The 17410-nt window shown below is 53.9% G+C and overlaps 7 protein-coding genes across 7 annotated transcripts; 3 read left to right on the forward strand and 4 right to left on the reverse strand.

Moving 5' to 3' along the window:
* Positions 1–314: 314 nt before the first annotated feature.
* On the forward strand, positions 315–639 carry Aud_007386 (uncharacterized protein; the record flags this gene model as incomplete). Its single annotated transcript, XM_043292279.1, has 2 exons — positions 315–552; positions 608–639. The coding sequence occupies 2 exons, from the start codon at positions 315–317 to the stop codon at positions 637–639; spliced, it is 270 nt and encodes an 89-aa protein (XP_043148214.1).
* A 592-nt stretch (positions 640–1231) lies between these two features.
* On the forward strand, positions 1232–4467 carry Aud_007387 (cation-translocating P-type ATPase; the record flags this gene model as incomplete). The annotated part of the gene is made up of 3 exons (XM_043292280.1): positions 1232–1468; positions 1526–1791; positions 1854–4467. 3 exons carry the CDS (start codon positions 1232–1234, stop codon positions 4465–4467), a joined length of 3117 nt encoding a protein of 1038 aa, XP_043148215.1.
* Positions 4468–4642: 175 nt separating this feature from the next.
* Positions 4643–5288, reverse strand: Aud_007388 (beta-class carbonic anhydrase; the record flags this gene model as incomplete). Its single annotated transcript, XM_043292281.1, has 4 exons — positions 4643–4870; positions 4927–5066; positions 5118–5155; positions 5203–5288. 4 exons carry the CDS (start codon positions 5286–5288, stop codon positions 4643–4645), a joined length of 492 nt encoding a protein of 163 aa, XP_043148216.1.
* Positions 5289–5472: 184 nt separating this feature from the next.
* On the reverse strand, positions 5473–6698 carry Aud_007389 (putative malic acid transport protein; the record flags this gene model as incomplete). The annotated part of the gene is made up of 2 exons (XM_043292282.1): positions 5473–5652; positions 5886–6698. 2 exons carry the CDS (start codon positions 6696–6698, stop codon positions 5473–5475), a joined length of 993 nt encoding a protein of 330 aa, XP_043148217.1.
* Positions 6699–7678: 980 nt separating this feature from the next.
* Positions 7679–12105, reverse strand: Aud_007390 (uncharacterized protein; the record flags this gene model as incomplete). The annotated part of the gene is made up of 8 exons (XM_043292283.1): positions 7679–7993; positions 8289–8456; positions 8510–8717; positions 8763–8956; positions 9004–9278; positions 9338–9604; positions 9648–9722; positions 10245–12105. 8 exons carry the CDS (start codon positions 12103–12105, stop codon positions 7679–7681), a joined length of 3363 nt encoding a protein of 1120 aa, XP_043148218.1.
* Positions 12106–12424: 319 nt separating this feature from the next.
* On the forward strand, positions 12425–13245 carry Aud_007391 (uncharacterized protein; the record flags this gene model as incomplete). The annotated part of the gene is made up of 2 exons (XM_043292284.1): positions 12425–12668; positions 12722–13245. 2 exons carry the CDS (start codon positions 12425–12427, stop codon positions 13243–13245), a joined length of 768 nt encoding a protein of 255 aa, XP_043148219.1.
* Positions 13246–13348: 103 nt separating this feature from the next.
* Positions 13349–15269, reverse strand: Aud_007392 (uncharacterized protein; the record flags this gene model as incomplete). The annotated part of the gene is made up of 2 exons (XM_043292285.1): positions 13349–13618; positions 13695–15269. The coding sequence occupies 2 exons, from the start codon at positions 15267–15269 to the stop codon at positions 13349–13351; spliced, it is 1845 nt and encodes a 614-aa protein (XP_043148220.1).
* Between the last annotated feature and the right edge of the window lie 2141 nt (positions 15270–17410).

The following is a 17410-nucleotide window of genomic DNA, read 5'->3' on the forward strand; positions in this document are numbered from 1 at the left end:
ATGATAAATCTTAGTGGACAGTAATTAGGGTGAGACAATAGGACCAGAGACATAAGACACCATAAATAGTATCTATCTCTTCCCATCACTTCCGAAGACAAGGATGCGCTGGTGTGAAGGAAACAAAAAGAAATTTCCATCCCCTCTTCCATCTTTCTCCATCTATCATGATCATGTAGTTACCAGTTATACCAAATTACCAAAATCATATCAATCTACTCAATCTTTGTGTGAATAACTGCCAGTCATAGTTGGCAGCCCACCTTAATTACTACTAGACTGAGACTGAATAAACCGAGGCAAGGCAGGCAGGCATGGGCCTAACCACCGCCGCCATCATCGTCATCGTCATCGTCGCCTGTCTAGCCGCCGTGTCGCTGGGCGCCGCGCTCACCCGCCAACTGTACCCCGCCGAAGCCTACGAGCGCCGGTTCCAGCCCTCGCATACCCAGGAGATGTATATGCGGTCGGTGCGGATGAGAAATCTGGGGATCTTTCGTCGCGAGAGTCTTCATTCGTCTGTGGGGATGGGCAAGGATGTGGAGAGTCGATGTATGTTTCTTCACTTTTCTCTAGGGCTTCTTTCTGGTGTGCTGATGATGAGTAGATACCCTTGAGGAGGCGAGTTCGAGGGGATGAATTTCTATCTATGATTTGGATTGGATTGCTTGATAGATGGATGGATATGATATTGATTGATACCTTACCTATGGGCCATGGCGTTATGATGATGGATTGATGATATGATATGAATATGAGTACGAGTCCAGATACATGTTTTGCTCTGAATAACTACATATGATCATCGCTTAAGGATGCATACAACACAGTCCAACTCAGTGACTCAGAACGGTGTCTCATTCGCTGATAATGGGCGACTCGCAGATTCGTCCGCCCATTCCGCCTTCTTGGCAACCAGAGGAACCCTCTTGGCAACATCCCCTGATTGGCCCCCGGCGCACGTGTCTCACGTCCGGGCGCAGACTGTGGGGAATCGCCCTGTGGAGAGTTTGTCAGATACGACGATGCAGGCAATATATGACGTTGCCAAGCGGTTTGTCCATGCCAGGGCCAATGCCCGATTCTCGGCGCCAAGGGGGCCGCGGTGATGAGTTTTCGTTGTGGTGGGGGTCCTGACCTTCCTCGGGTGGTTTATAAACTGGCTGGTCCCTCTGATTTTCTCGTAGTTTCTCCTCTCAGTTGATTCCCAGTGGAATTGAGTCGAGCAAGCATGGAGAAAGGCGATGTTCCCGGCTCTGGCCCCGGCCAGGCCCCCCTCTCCTACCCAGCTCACACACTTCCCTATGAGGTCGTCCTCAAAGAACTCTCCACCAGACTCGATGAGGGTCTCACACCCGATGAGGCAGCCCGTCGGCTGCAGACATACGGCCCCAATAAACTCGACGAAGGCGAGGGCGTGTCCGTGGTCAAGATCCTCGTCCGGCAGGTGGCCAACGCAATGATGCTAGTTAAGGGACCCACTTTGGTTTTGGCTTGTAAACGAACTTGTCTGATCCAATTCTAGGTCCTCATCCTGGCCATGGCGGTCAGCTTTGGCATCCAGTCGTGGATCGAAGGCGGCGTCATCTGCGCCGTGATTGTTCTTAATATCGTTGTTGGATTCTTCCAGGAGTATGCTGCCGAGAAGACCATGGAGTCGTTGCATTCGCTTAGCTCGCCCACGGGCACGGTCTCCCGTGGTGGACAGACCTTTTCCGTCCCCAGTGCGGAGATCGTCCCGGGGGATATGGTCGAGTTGCGCACGGGTGATACTGTTCCGGCTGATATTCGGTATGCCCTCCCCCAGACCCCCGCCCAGTTTCTCTGGGAATTGGTGAGCTGATGAAACAAAGTCTGGTAGAAGCAGTCAACTTCGAGACGGATGAAGCCCTCCTTACCGGTGAATCTCTCCCCGTGCAGAAAGACTGCGACGCCACCTTCAAAGAAGACACCGGCCCCGGCGACCGGCTCAACCTGGCCTACAGCTCCAGCACCGTCACGCGCGGCCGGGCCCGCGGCGTCGTCATCGCAACCGGCATGGCTACGGAGATCGGCTCGATTGCTGCAGCCCTGCGCGCGGGAGACAGCCGCCGCCGACCTGTCAAGAAAGGCCCCAACGGCGAGACCAAGAAACGGTGGTATGTGCAGGCCTGGACGCTGACGGGGACGGACGCGGTCGGCCGGTTCCTAGGCGTTAATGTGGGGACGCCGCTGCAGCGCAAGCTGTCCAAACTGGCGATCCTGCTGTTTGGGGTCGCGGTGCTGTTTGCTATCATTGTGATGGCATCAAACAAGTTCGCCAGTAGCAATGAAGTGATTCTGTATGCGGTCGGCACGGGGCTGAGCATGATCCCGGCGTGTTTGGTCGTTGTGTTGACGATTACCATGGCCGTAGGGACTAAACGCATGGTCGAGCGGCATGTTATCGTGCGCAAGCTTGATTCGCTTGAGGCTCTCGGCGCTGTGACGGATATCTGTTCCGACAAGACGGGTACACTGACGCAGGGTAAGATGGTGGTCAAGAAGGCATGGATTCCTGCCAAGGGCACGTACTCGGTTGGCACCAACAACGAGCCGTTCAATCCGACTGTCGGGGAGGTCACTTTCACTCCGGTGCCGCCGGTTCGCTTCGACGAGGAGGAGGGCTCTGAGATCGTCGACCTGGAAGAGACGGCGACCAATGACCCCCGTCTTGAGGAATTTCTCAACGTCGCCGCCATGGCCAACCTGTCGCACGTCTACCGCTCCGACGAAGGCGAGTGGCATGCGCGCGGCGAGCCCACCGAGATCGCCATCCAAGTGTTCGCCGCGCGGTTCAACTGGAACCGCGACCGGTGGACCAAGGGCGAGAGTCCAGTCTGGCACCAAAAGGCCGAGTTCCCCTTCGACTCGACCGTCAAGAAGATGTCCGTCGTCTTCACCCGGTTCGACGGCGAGACCGAACGCAACATGGTCTTCACCAAGGGCGCCGTCGAGCGCATCCTGGACGCCTGCACAACCGTCATCTGGGAGGACGCCTCTACCCCGACTGCACTAACAGACGACCACCGCGCCACCATCCTGCAGAACATGGAGGAGCTGGCGAAGCTAGGGCTACGCGTGTTGGCTCTAGCCCATAAACCCTACACGGAAGCAAACCGGCTGCTCGAAGGCGCAGACCTCCAGCGGGACGAGATCGAGCGCGACCTGTGCTTCCTCGGCCTGATTGGGCTGTATGATCCGCCCCGCCCCGAAACCGCCGGCGCCATCCGCGCCTGCGCCCAGGCCGGCATCGCTGTGCACATGGTCACGGGCGACCACCCGGGTACGGCCAAGGCCATCGCGCAGCAGGTGGGGATCCTCCCTGCGGATCTGGGCAGTGTAGCCGCGGACGTGGCCGACGCGATGGTCATGACGGCGGGGCAATTTGACAAGCTCAGCGACAGCGAGGTGGACGCATTGCCGACCCTCCCGTTAGTCATTGCGCGGTGCGCCCCACAGACCAAAGTGCGGATGATTGATGCGCTGCACCGCCGGGGCAAGTTCGCCGCGATGACAGGCGACGGGGTGAATGACTCTCCCTCGCTCAAGCACGCGGACGTCGGCATCGCGATGGGCCAGGCCGGCTCAGACGTGGCCAAGGACGCATCGGACATTATCCTGACAGACGACAACTTCGCGTCGATCCTCAACGCCATCGAAGAAGGCCGGCGCATCTTCGACAACATCCAGAAATTCGTCCTCCATTTGCTTTCTGAGAATATCGCGCAGGCGTGCACGCTCCTCATCGGACTGGCCTTCAAGGACCTCGACGGCCAGTCCGTCTTCCCGCTTGCGCCCGTCGAGATCCTCTGGATCATCATGATCACCTCCGGCATGCCTGACATGGGGCTGGGCATGGAGATCGCCGCACCGGACATCATGGACCGCCCCCCGCAGACAAAACAGGGCATCTTCACCTGGGAAGTCATTGTGGACATACTGGTCTACGGCGTGTGGACCGCCGCGCTGTGCCTTGCGTCCTTCTCGTTGGTAGTCTGGGGCTTTGGCGACGGCGATCTCGCCCGCGGCTGTAACCGCGAGTACTCGGCAGAGTGCGACCTGGTCTTCCGCGCCCGCGCAACCACCTTTGTGTGTCTAACATGGTTCGCACTCTTCCTGGCGTGGGAGATGGTCGACATGCGGCGGTCGTTCTTCCGCATGCAGCCGGGGTCGAAGAAGTACCTGACACAGTGGATGTATGATATCTGGCGGAACCAGTTCCTGTTCTGGTCGATTGTTGCGGGGTTTGTAACAACGTTTCCCATCCTGTATATCCCAGTTTTGAACCATGTGGTGTTTAAGCATACGGGGATTTCGTGGGAATGGGGGATTGTGTTTGTGGAGGCGGTGCTGTTCTTCCTCGGGGTGGAGCTGTGGAAGTTTGCCAAGAGGGTGTATTTCCGCCGGGTAGCGGGGAGGAAGGTTGATCACGGTGTGCAGGGTTAACAGTGTCCGGGAGTTATTCTCTGCAGGTAGGTAGTAGATATAGACAGGACTAGGCAGATAGATAGATAGACAGTAGGAAGAAAAGTTCTGATTGATTGACAGCCACGTCACCAATCCTCCATCCTTCAACCCTAACATCTACTACTGGCCATTCTAAATCCCTCATACATGCATATCAATCGATCTCCAACCGAACCAACCTCCCCCTCTCCACTTCATACACATATCCCTTCACAGCCCCCTGGACAAGCCTACTCCCCCGCAGGAACCTCACATCTGCCCTCACGCTCTCCTCCAGATCCTTGAATGGCAGGAACTCAATATCAGAAGCATCCTCGCCAAGCTCCTCCTTAATCTTAGCTCTGATATCCTCGTCACTGAACGTGAGCATCCCGCAATCCGTCTATCACCATCAGTAACAGTGCGGTAGTCAAGGACAGGAAGGATGAGGGGGGCTACATGGTGAATGATAACCACTTCCTCCGTCCCCAGCAACCGCTGCGAGATTATCAGACTGCGGAGGGCCTCGTTGGCTCGTCCGCCTGCGTTGCGGATGACGTGTGCGTCGCCTTCGGTGAGGCCGAGGGCGGAGAAGACGTCTAACCTGTCAGTCATGGGAAACAGAAGTGATAAGGGGGGGCAGGGGGTACCGATGCGGGCGTCCATGCAGGTGACAACTGCCAGTTTGCTAGGTTTGTTAGTTTGATAGCAGTTGGAGAGGAGTAGGGTGCGTACCGTTTTGGGGGGATAGGGAGGTGGCCTTTGGTAAAGGCGGCGGCGTACTGCGCGTTGGCAGCTTCGATGTCTGCTATGTTGGTCATTGTGATGATATCATGATACTGATGATACTTAGAATGGATTTGAGATGATGTTCATCCGGTCTGTGTATATGTATTTAAGCCAAGATGATCTCGCAATCCACCCCGCAAATGGTGACAGATTGAGTTCGACTATACCTCAATATATACAAAGTCAGATATAGACTATTCAGTATAGACAGATACATCAAGCCTCCTTGTCATCATGATATGCTTGCTTCCTCCATCCATCCTCCAAGCCCAGCACCTTCCCTGTAATGATCCCTTTGATGGTAAACAGCGTATCGACAATCGCAATAATCACCAGCATCAGCAGCAGCGCCGTCGACCACACGTCAAACGCAGGCGAGTCCATAATATTTCCCAGCTGCACCGCACAGTTCGTATATACCCCCTATCGACATCAATAACCCTTCCATCGCAAAGGAAAGAAAGGAGACAACCTACCCAAGGAAAAACCAACGACCAAGCCCCCAAGCTAAACGTCGTACTCCTAAACCCCCTCGGCTGCGCCGCCAACGTATGCAAAATACTAATAATCGCAAAACACCACCAAAACGTCGCAAACCCCCACGACAACAACCCCCCAAATTGACTCACCGCGGCAATGGGGACCGCCGCCTGCGCGCGCAATAGCGTCCCCCGAGCATACGCAGGGAAGCTCTTCTGCACCGCATTCCCCAGACTCTGCAGCGCGAAGCCGCCCTGCCCGAATGGCCCGCAGAGGATCATATCCTGCCACACGTTTAGGGCCTGGGGCTGATGATCGGAGAAGTGCTGGAAGAGGATGACGGCGTCGAAGCCGAGGGCGAGGGCAATTCCCGCGCCAACGAGGAGGTATGCGACGATGATGAGGGGGACTTGGAGGCGGGGGCTGAGCGCGGCCGAGGTACAGATTGCGCCGCCGCCTGCGGCGCAGGTTAGGGCTGCGATTACCGGAAGTAAAATGGCTGGGGGGACGCGCTCGAGGCCGCTGGGTTGGAGTTTGAGTTGCACGTAGGGGATTGCGATGAAGGCGAGGGTGGAGAGGAAGGCGTCGATCCACCAGAGGACATAGACGCCGACGGCGACGCCATGGCTGCTGCCGTACTGCAGCGCGACCATCTGGATGATGGTTGTGTAGGTGATGACGATGCTGGCCAGGCAGGAGGTCTCGATGAGGTTATGGCGCAGTTCGTAGGCGACTTCCCTGGGGTAGCGGATGAGGCGCAGGATGTACAGGAAGAGGGAGATAGCGAGAAGAACTATCGTATAGATCCAGACGATCTTGGCGAGGATACGCAATGCGCCGAACTGGTAGTGCAGTTGGTGGAGGATGACCGAGATGATGCCGGTCCCTTGGGGGATGAGGAACCATTGTGGGGAGAAATTGAACAGCGCGCGGGCGGGAGGGTAGGATGGAGGATCCGGCATGGTATTGATCAATTTGATGTTGATCCATGTAGAGTATGTTAAAGAGTGGAAGCATAATTATCAATTTAGAAGTATAAGACGGAGAATGTCCGGATGACATCACCCACATCATTCTCCCCGCATCAACAAAGCTTATTTCCAGGATTATCTACAACACAATACTGTTGATAGATGTATTGATTGATAGATACATCTCTAATCAGCTATTCTTGATCTTATTGATGTAATAAACAAGATCACGAACTGTCAAAGACAGGTTATAACATGTACAGATCATTCTGGACAGTGCGTGTCATACCAGTCCGAATCATCTCTGCATCCTCATCTTCGATCTCGATCCCAAACTCCTATGTGTTGATTAATACTTATGTTGCTAAGAGCACTTGCTATATATACATACCTCTTCTGTTTTGAGCTGTAGCTCCACTGCATCTAAGGAATCACAGCCCAAGTCATCTATAAATGAGGAATCCAGCTTTATCTGTAAATCAACTTGTCAGTTGGAGTTTGATAAGAAATTAAACTGGATAAATAAGTTGGTGAATGCCTCTTGTTCATCTATAGCCATATGTTCTGATATGATTTTCTTCACTTGTTCCTCAATGCTGGCCATGGTAATAGTATGTGCAGCTTCAATGTATCAAGGTCGCAGAATAGAATAAAAGGTCAAGATAGTTCACAACTCAGCCGGGTCTCTTTCTTTCTTTAATACCCCGCTCCGCAGATTCTGGCGGGGCTGGCTGAGATGCTGAATTAATCAACTCTCTTGCCTAGATTCTTCGTCCACTTGGCGTCAAGCATTGGATTTGGTGGATTTGGACGTGTAGTACCCTGCAAGGCCAGACAAATCATAACTCACCTTATAGGCACGGATCCCTCAGTCCCCAGTAGCAGGTGGGTTCAGGACCGCGTCGCCTTTGAGCAAATAAATCATTGTACAATTTTATAAGATATACAGATACATGAATATCATTATCTGGTTATTTGCACTGCACAAGCTCAGGAAGAGCCCCTCTTTGCATCCATCCACACTCCATAACCTCCGTCGCAGTTTGCCTCTCTTCGGGCCGAAACGCAAGCATAGCTGTCAACATGGCCAGCAAGGAGACTTTCTCCTCCTCTCCCACCTCTTGTATCTTGGCCTCCCGCCTTGGCTCCTGCACCGAGTCGCTGAATCGTTGCTCCCAGGTCCTTGGATTGGCACCGCTGTGCCGTGTGCCAGCCTCGTTGAACCATCTCATCCGGGGTTCCCATTTTAACCACCATTCCTGAGGCAGCTTACCAAGCGCATCAACCTGTTCTCAGATTACCTAGTCGACTGAGGGATTGAATCCCTCAACTAGAAGGAAGGGCATTCTATTAATTTCCATGAAGCTCAAAGACATATCTCGAACTACCGCTCAACTCATTCCGTCTTGGATTTCCATCAAGCTCATCAGGCAAAAAGGAACCATGCAGCTCTGTTGTTTGCAAGCACCCTTTTTCGGTCGTGACTTTTGAACTCCTCTTCTTCCGTGTCACGAATATTACTACTATAACAATAATGATGACTACGACTCCTCCAACGACGCCGCCCACTATAGCCCCTACAGGTGTACCATGGCCGTGCTTCGTCTCTGTAGTACTGGCGGTTGTAGATGAGGTCCCTGTCGGCACAAGTAGTTCTCTCAATGACGAATCTGCCCAGGTAGCCGGATATGGCGAGACTTTCGTCCGTTCAGCAACAGTCGAGGGCTGAGAATAGCTCGTCAGAGCGGGCTGCCTCGTCAGTATGTTCAATCAACCAATGGCAAACAAGCAAGGCAACCTACATCGAACTTGGCCCTTGACTTTCCACTACTCATATCATAAATAAAAGCAGGCATGGAATAACAGCCAGCATCCTGATCATCAGCCCAGTTGATCCGTCCCCCAATCCCAAACACCTGTGGGCCATACGCTTCACAGACAAGCGTCATACGTTGCTGCTCGAGGTCCGCAGCTTTGTACCAGTGGAATGACGGAATGGAAAGGTAGGATCTGCGGATATCAGCTTCGCGCCGACCAGGTACCTAAGAGACATACACATCGCTCAAAACCTCTTTCGACGCGTAGTCCGCGCCTCCAAGGACATAGACCTCGTACGTCGACGAGGACGAGGACGGATCATGCTGCACCACAGCGCAGAACTCGGTCCTCGCCGCGACTGTCCCGGTGGTCGTCTGATTATACCATCTGTCCTCCGCGATGTCATACACAAACACATATTTCCACGAGTTCTGCAACTTAACTTAGCACCTGAACATACACCCGGTTGGAAACTTACAGGAACCATAGTGGCATTCACCCCATCCGCAACCGACGGCACCTCCCCACCCATATACACCAACACCCCGTCCCCAACAGGAACATACACCAACGCTCCGTTCTGCACAGGCGTAAACGGCGCCGATAGCTGCCGGAACTCGCCACTCGTCGTATTAAACGCGATCATCCCATCCGCATACACCCTGCTTCCGTCCGTGATCGCAGGCGTGGTATCCCGATCCTGAAACCCACCCACCCAGAACGAACTCTGCAACCGGGGCACATTGCTCGACACTAACCACTCGTCAGTTCATCTCACAATGGGTAAACTGCAGGGGGACAGGAACAGCTACCGCCAGAATACAGCCGCACAGGCTTGATACTCGTTTTCTGCACCGCCCACTTCTCATCCGCGAGGTCGTACGTCCAGATCCCCTCGTCAAGGGAGGTATTCCCTAGTCCGTGCCCCCCGTACGAGTATAGTGCCGTGTTGGCGGCGTTAGACCAGAGCGTTTGGCCTTTTAGCTGTGGGACGGTAGGGTCGATGAGGCTTAGGTGGTAATTTGAGCCGTTGTTGATGGAGAAAGGCTGCGTGAGGTCGAGGTCGACGAGGTAGTTGTCTGTTGCTTGTTAGAGATGCTCTGTTGTAGCTGGTCGACGTACGTGTGCTGTTCCCGTCGCCTGGGAGAAGGCCTCCATCGAGATTGATGAGGTAGAGTGTGTCGTTTATGATGTTTGCTGGGAAGGTTAGTGCTGGTCTGTCTCGGCGAGTGAGAGATAATACCGCCGAATTGGTAGCTTCGACAGAAGCCGTTGGAAAGATCTGTTAGGATATGTGCTTCAGCTAGAGGGAAGCTCAAGAGGAGAGATAGTAACATGTGGAGATCCATTGTCTTGTGCGCTTCATCGATTGACGATGGAAGGTGTACAGGCGAGGCCGTTCGGAAATACTGGTCCTTTTGCAAGTGCAGTATGACCACCACTATCGATTAATGTGTTTGCAATACTCTTGGGCTGGTAATTAGATTATACTTGGTATACAGCTAAGCGCGCGCTTTGGCGCGTTGGCTGTGTCAGCATCCCCTGCAATCCAAGAAATTAGGGCTTGTACAGCCCCCGCACTGGCGCTACGCTGGATGATATGACTGGCCAATTCTTACTGATCACGGTCCTTCAATTGTACAGACTACAGCCAGGATCTCAAAATATCGTACGTTAATTATCTCTATCATAGCACACATCAGATCCACCGCGATTCACCCATCCTCCTATTCCCCTCCCGCCTCGTCTCCATGATAGTCGTCGACGGCACAGTCTCCTCAACCAACGTGCTCTCAGATTGCTGCCTATCACTACCTTTCTCCACTCCCAACGCAATGACCTGATGATCCCCCTCCTTCCTCAACACAACTGGGATCCTCCCCGTAGACTTCCACCGCCGCTCCGCCGCATACTGGGCAATCTCACCTCCCCCAGCACTCGCCCCCAGCACCAACATCCGGTTATCCAGATAATCAAACGCAGGAAGCCCCCTCCACCCTTTCGTCCGGACCGTCTCGGCAATCACCAGCAGCACAATAACCCCCGTAATCACCGCCGTGGCAACAATGTACACCCTCGACCCGAGCCGCAGCGCAGAGACATGCACCGCCGCGCTGGCCGGGCTCGCAAACCCGCCAACTACCAGCTGCGCCGACGCATACGCGACGAGCATATCGTCCACGAATGAGACGATGGCGTTTTCCAGTCCGGTGAGCGTGATCTGCTCTTCTGACAGAGAGGTATTTGTACTTGCTACGGCGGTGCGGTAGTCGCTGATACTGGCGTTCAGCGCATCACCCAGCGTTGATCTATAGAAGCTTGTGAGGTCGTTTGAGATGAGTTCCAGTTGGCGGGTGACGACGTGGGCGATGCGGTGCGTTGGATCGATTGATGCGGCGGCGGCAGCGTCCAGCCTTGCGACGGTGATGTTCCGCGAAGGGATGTCGACGGAGACGTTGAAGCGTGTTGGGGTGTACGTCACGGTGCATTGCGTTGCGTTCAGTGGGGTGTAGTAATCCCCCGCGGCGATGGCGAGGTACCGTTTCGCTGTGTATGCTGTGGGCTGGCTTGAGACGCCGATGCCGACGATGGTGCGGTCTCCGCGGCCGATGTAGACGGAGTACTCTGGGGCGCTGAGGTTGCTGTCTGGAAGGGGGCCCATCAGGGCGTACAGGTTGTTGCCGACTTGGTCGATGGTGAACTGTGAGGTGTGGTTGTAGATGCATGCGACGTCGGCTGCGAGACCGGTCTCCTGGTAGGTGTAGTTTGTTGCGCGGGGGTTCTCGCGGCGCAGGGTATCGTCGACGAGGCCGACGGGGGCGCCGACGCCGTATGACCGGCCGTGGTAGGTGTAGCCCGAGTTGTCGAGCTTGTTGTGGTTGCGGATGCTGCCGTCGACGGTGGTGGCGGTGCTGGCGGAGGTGACGAGGGGGGTCAAGAGGCCCATGCCGACGGAGTAGGTGAAGTAGCCCTTGGTGTTGCGGATGGTTGGGCCAGTCTGATCAATCTCGGACGGGTATTCTTTGATTAGGGTGGTGTTTGACCAGTCGGGGACCATGAGAGTGGTGCTATTAAATGCGACGGAGTTGGCCGGGGTGAGAGCACCAGTCCAGAGGGCCGATATCACCGCGGAAAGATTGACCATGACGATCGAGAGGGCGATCATCCACAGGGGAAGGGTCCAGTTGATCGAGGGCGTAGACATGGCGGACCAGAGGCCGAGCACGTTCAGCGAAGTAGGCGATTTACCGAACAGAATGCGGGTAGCCCAGTTGATAAGCCGACAGAGAGCAAATATTTGAATCGTACTGAGGATTGTCGAAACGATTTGAACGGCCGTCTGGATGGATGTCCGGTACTCGTCGACCAGGCCATAGAGGCCCGGAGGCATATGCCAATTGCGGACATCGCTGAGCACGAGGAGAATGCTCAAGACGACAGGAATCAGCAGGAGACAGAACAGCAGATGCTCCCAGATCGCATGCGATTGCTGTGATGATTTTTCGACAGAATCCTCCGAGACTCTGCGTTGCGACACGAGTCGTTGTTTCTCGTCGTTTCTCCTGTACAAGGTACGCATTTCTATAGAAGTCACTCAACACACGAAATCTGTCGCACATTTTGGGCACATCATCTCTTATGTTTCTTGCAATTAGATCCCCTCATCGAGCGCATAGTGGAGTCGGCGCCTAAACCCTGCACCTCATTGCATGTTCCAATTGCGGCGCAGCTTGCAGCTTTAGCATCGAATCATGCATATCGGTGTTTCACATATAATTTTCCTTTTCCCGAATACACACAGTCATAAGCGCCGACTTCCCCTTTCACCTCACATCCACCCAAAATGACATTCTCATCCTCCTTTTCACCTCTTAGCCCAAACCAAAGCAACAAGCAACATGACATGCTACTACCGCAACGGCACCCACGCCGAAGACGACACCCCCTGCCCAAACGCCAACACCTGCTGCCCCTCCAGCGCAACATGCACCGACAACCTCCTCTGCCGCGACAAGAACAATCACGCCAACGGCTCGCTGACCAACTTCCCCGACGGACACGCATACAATTACACGGGGCTGTACTATACCCCCTCCTGCCAGGACAAGAGCTACAAGGGCTGTTCTGTAGCTTGTACGACGTGTACGTTCCCTTCCCAGTCCGCCGATGAGAATTGGTCGTGTTGATGACAGTAGATGATTCGTATCGCGGGCAGTATATCTGGGCGTGTAACGCCGCGCTGACGAGGTACTGTTGTCATGATGATGAGCGGAGTTTGAGTCAGAGAGATTGTTGCGAGGGTGGGACGTTTGAGCTGGCGGTGCCGGAGAGTTCGGCTTTGCCCTCTGCCTCTGCCTCTGCCTCTGCGTCTACGAGTGCGAGTTCGACTTCGACGTTGGCTGGGGCACCGTCGGGGTCAGTTTCTGCTTCGGCTACGGCAGCAACAGGAACAAAAAGCCTGTCAACAGGCGCAAAGGCAGGCATTGCGGTTGGCGCGGCAGGAGCGGGAATTATCATCATCGTGCTGATCGCACTGCTACTCAGGGCACGGAGAGGTGCAGCCAAGGCCAAGGCCCTAGAGCAAAGTCAAAGTGAAAAGAATACATTCCGGACAGGTGGAGCCAGAGCGAGACGAGCGGAACTCGAGGCACGGGCAGACGCACCACCGAGCGAGCTGTCTGCGAAGCCGGCACGGAGCCGCTTCGAACTGGCATCTTGATATGTACATGACTTGATTATGACTGCATCAGTTATGACTGAAACGTACAGCCGATTAAACATATACGCCAAATATCTACAAGAAGAGGAGTGAGAGGAGCAGGCTACAGACGGAAGAAGGTCGACAGCGTAGGCGAGATCGACTGCTTCTTCACGCTCGGCGGTTTGGACTCGGGGGCTGGCTTTGGGGTCCCCGGTCGAGACTGTTGTCGGTAGAACCGGAAGGACTGAGAGTCTGTGGGAGAGACGCCCAGGGCACGCTCTGAGGTGCTGCTACTGGACGCATAGTGCCGGCGTTCCTTGATGGGCCAGGTGGAGAGGCAGGCGCGGGGGAGGAGGCCGTGTTTTTCGGTGTCGGTCAGGGTACACAGTGCCTGAGGAGTCAGTCAATTTATCCGGAGGAACTGAAAGAGCCGGCGACTGGACTGGACTGGACTGGACTAAGCTTACCCATCCGTCGTCAAAGAGCTGCTCCAGGCAGACCATCTGGCCCTCGCCAACCTGCAGCTGGCCGTCGCTGCGGGACGTGAATTCCATTTCGACGCGGTACACCTGCTTTGTCCATAGTTTCACCGACGGCACCTCCAGCTGGGTCTGCGACGGCGCCCGCCCAGAATGTGCGGGGCTTCCCTCCCGCGAGGTCTGTGGTGGCGGTGACTGCCGCTGGCATGGAGCGGTGGTGGACTGCGACGGCGAGGGGCTGGACTCCCTGACAGCCTCTTGGTGCGCGCCTTCTTGCGAGATACGGCCTGCCAAGGCGTCGACCCCGATCTCTGCGGGGTTACTCATGGCGACAGTGCCGGAGGACACACTCCGCACCTTGACCAGGTCCAGATCATCGCTGATGTCGCATGGAGGCTGAAACGGATGCGCTGGCGGGTAGCTGTCGTAGGCGCGCGCGTATGGGTTGCGACTGCTCAAGGAGCTCCACGTTGAGGACGCGTTGTCTTTCGGCGGCGGCGGAGACTGCGTTTTGAACGTCGCCGTTACTGATTTGACCGTCGACGAACCGTTGGCGTATAGACCGGCGACAATCTTTTGCAGCCGCGTCGGCGGTGGTGGGGGGATGTGCTCGAACTCCTGTGCAAAGATGTAGCCGTGGGAATAGCGGCTGCGCCTGTCGGGGAGTTGTTTTTTGCCTCGTAAAGGCCTGACCTTGTCCGCTGCGAGGGTGAACAGATTGCTTCGTGTCTGGTTGGTGGAGTAAATGCTGCTGCTTGTGTCGTTGATAGACGGTGACTTTTCCTTGCTGGACTTGAATATCTCCGTTACATTGACCAGCGTGGAGGTGCTGCTAGTGTACAGATTTGACGCGAATCGGTACGCAGGATTTGGCTTCTCTGTCGGGGGCGGAGCCTCTTCCCCCCGGATGGCCTTAAGCAGAGTCCGCTTCTTGCGATGCAGCCACCAGAAGATCATCCCAATCAAGATGACCGCGAGGCTCAGGGCCGAGATGACAATCCCGGCTTGCGCGCCACGGGTCAAATACTCCCGGTGAGGGACGGCGGCGGCTGTAGTGGAGGCGAAATGGGAGGCGCTGGTGGCAGAGCTAGGCTGGGTGGAGGTCGGCATCGAGGTGGTATGAAGGGTAGTAGGGGTCGTAGAGTGGTGAGAGGTGGTCGAAGATGTGGTGGACGAAGAGGCTGTTGTCGTTGTCGAGGTAGTCATCGTGGCAGCAAGTTGAAGCGGATGGTCGAAATGTCCTTGTCGCAGATCCAAGGGGGCTTCTGACGGAAGGGTCGCGGCTTTTACAGCAGCGGCCTTGGGGTCGGGCAGGGTGTCTGTTATTGTTCCACGAAGCATTCCAGGCTCGGTCGAGCCCTGTGCGTCAAGCAATGCGCCTGCTGTCGCGCTTGGCTTCGTCACTGTGTTGCCAAGTTCTTTGGTGGGAGGATCTGCAACGACAGCCAGTCGAACATTACCAGAACGGTACATGCCATCATCGTATGATCGTCCTGGGGCCTCTTGTGGTGAAGCTTTTGAGCCTTGGGCTCCTACAGGGGGACTCGCAGTGACAGATGTCATGTTGATTGCGGGTGGTGCAACAACGTTGGGGATAGAGTCTGGACTTTAAAACCAGCCCGGTCGCACCGGCATTATTATACTACGGAATGAGTTTGTTTGTTTATTTTGAGGTTGAGACTCTGCCCTTTCAAGACGCCTATTAATAGTGTTGATGCTTAATGCTTTGCTGATGCCCAGCGAGTGACACCATGCGCCAAGAATGTTGTGGAAACGCTGAAATGACGCCCCTGGATTGAAACTTAGAACGGGTCGGCATGTCAGCTTTCATAAACTCAAAGGTGATGGGCCTGCTATTGACAGGTTACACCAAGCATCGAGTCGGAGGGTGATTTCGAGGGACATCGTGCGTCAAGACGGCCATCGGTGGAATGCGAGGCGTCGATGTAATGGTGGTAGAGCCAGTAGATGAAATCACTCAACATGGCCACTGACTCGTAGCCCGCAGAAGGCATGGAGGTCAATATATCTGTCAACAAGGGGAAAGTCCGTTCGATCGGACCTTGTCCTCGGGGAGGGACCGGCTTTGATCATCCTTGTTCTCCATGGATAACAAACGTCAGGTCAGAATCTGTGAATCATCTGTTCCACGGACAAGAGAATGTCTTCAGCTGTATCACGCTAGTCCATACTGTCTTGAAAAGACTTTTGATCAAGTTCCTTGAGACCCTGCAAAGGTGGAGGATGATGAGTTTTGAACATGGTTTGCAGTGATGGATATCAGGGTGCCGAATTGCGGGAAGCAGCTTCTGATGGTCAATCTGGGGTTTTGCCCGGGGAGCAGAAGGGTCGTAGGCAGAAAGCAGTGTGTTGTTGATGAGATTGTTGATTTGTCATGGAATGAGTTGTGTCAGTCTGGCATTCCAGTGGCATCATAGCCAGACATTAGCGCTCGCCCTTGATTCAATCAACTCAGGCAAAAGCGCACGACGAGAGCAATGGCAGCCATGTGCAAGTTGATCGTAGTCTAAAATAATTTTGGTGGTCATGAATTCAGTGATTTACACAGAGAATTGCAGACGTACACTGCAAAACAAATCTCCTTGTGGCCACTGTCCTGGCTCAGGACTCCCTCATTCTGGAAGATGTGTCTGAAGGCAGTGGAATCATATAGGAGTCGAAGAATGAGGGCTGCAGGTGATGACTTTGATTATTAATCTCCGCATGTTGGAATCCTGGTCTCTGTGTTCTGATCTTCTTGTCCATCTGGTGTTGGCTGTGTTGATGTAGATGGGGTATGGCTTTTACAGAACCATAATTATATGGCTTGCAGCACTTCTAGTTAGTAAATATGCCGATCTAATATGGAGGTCGCTGGAGCGTCTAAATAGACTGAATGGTTAATTTAAACATCTGTTGTTAATAGGTGTCATTGTGGTATTCTACCTAGTATCCTAGTCAGAATCCTGCCGAAAATATATAATTGACTCCATACTGTTTGGAAGCACAATCCCAAGAATAACGCTAACACCATCCTATACACTCTAACCAAGACACTCAATTACTGTAACTAAGTCCAATCTCTAGACATTAATTATCCGGTTGCAGAACAACCGTTGACTAGTAATATAATCATAAGGAGCCTAAAGACCTTGCCAATGGTACTTTGATTGCAATCTTGTGAAGTCAGTAAGCATCGTCTACTACTTCATAGTACTACGAGCAAATAAATTATGTACTCCTAGTAGATAATATTTACTATGCAAGCTCATTGTATATCGGTATATCTGCCACTGCTGAATTGTGACCTCGGCTGAAGCTTCCGCTGCAGTCCAAAACAGGTAAGAAGCTGCCCAGCTGCCTCAGGCACGAACAGTCCGATTTATTCCGATCGGAAGTCACCCATTACCATAGCAAATAACCGCTCTTTATTATCAGAACTATCTTGAAACATTTACAGCTCAATGTCTGCAATTCATATATGATCTATCAAATATCAATCTACTCCGTACCCAAAGAGTACTCATGTAGGGAGATACTCTCTTGAAAAGCGTTGAGAGTGAGCATCGGAGGAAGTCGGCAGAGTCGGCACCTAGCTTAAGCATCAAGGAATGCCATCCCTGTACGCACATGGGCGCATGCTTCAAGCATTGGCAGGGAATAACTTAGTTAATTACAGAGGTCGATTACGTAACTCTGCATAT

Source organism: Aspergillus udagawae, assembly GCF_001078395.1.
Source record: "Aspergillus udagawae IFM 46973 DNA, scaffold_5, whole genome shotgun sequence".
NCBI classification, from domain to species: Eukaryota; Fungi; Ascomycota; class Eurotiomycetes; order Eurotiales; family Aspergillaceae; genus Aspergillus; species Aspergillus udagawae.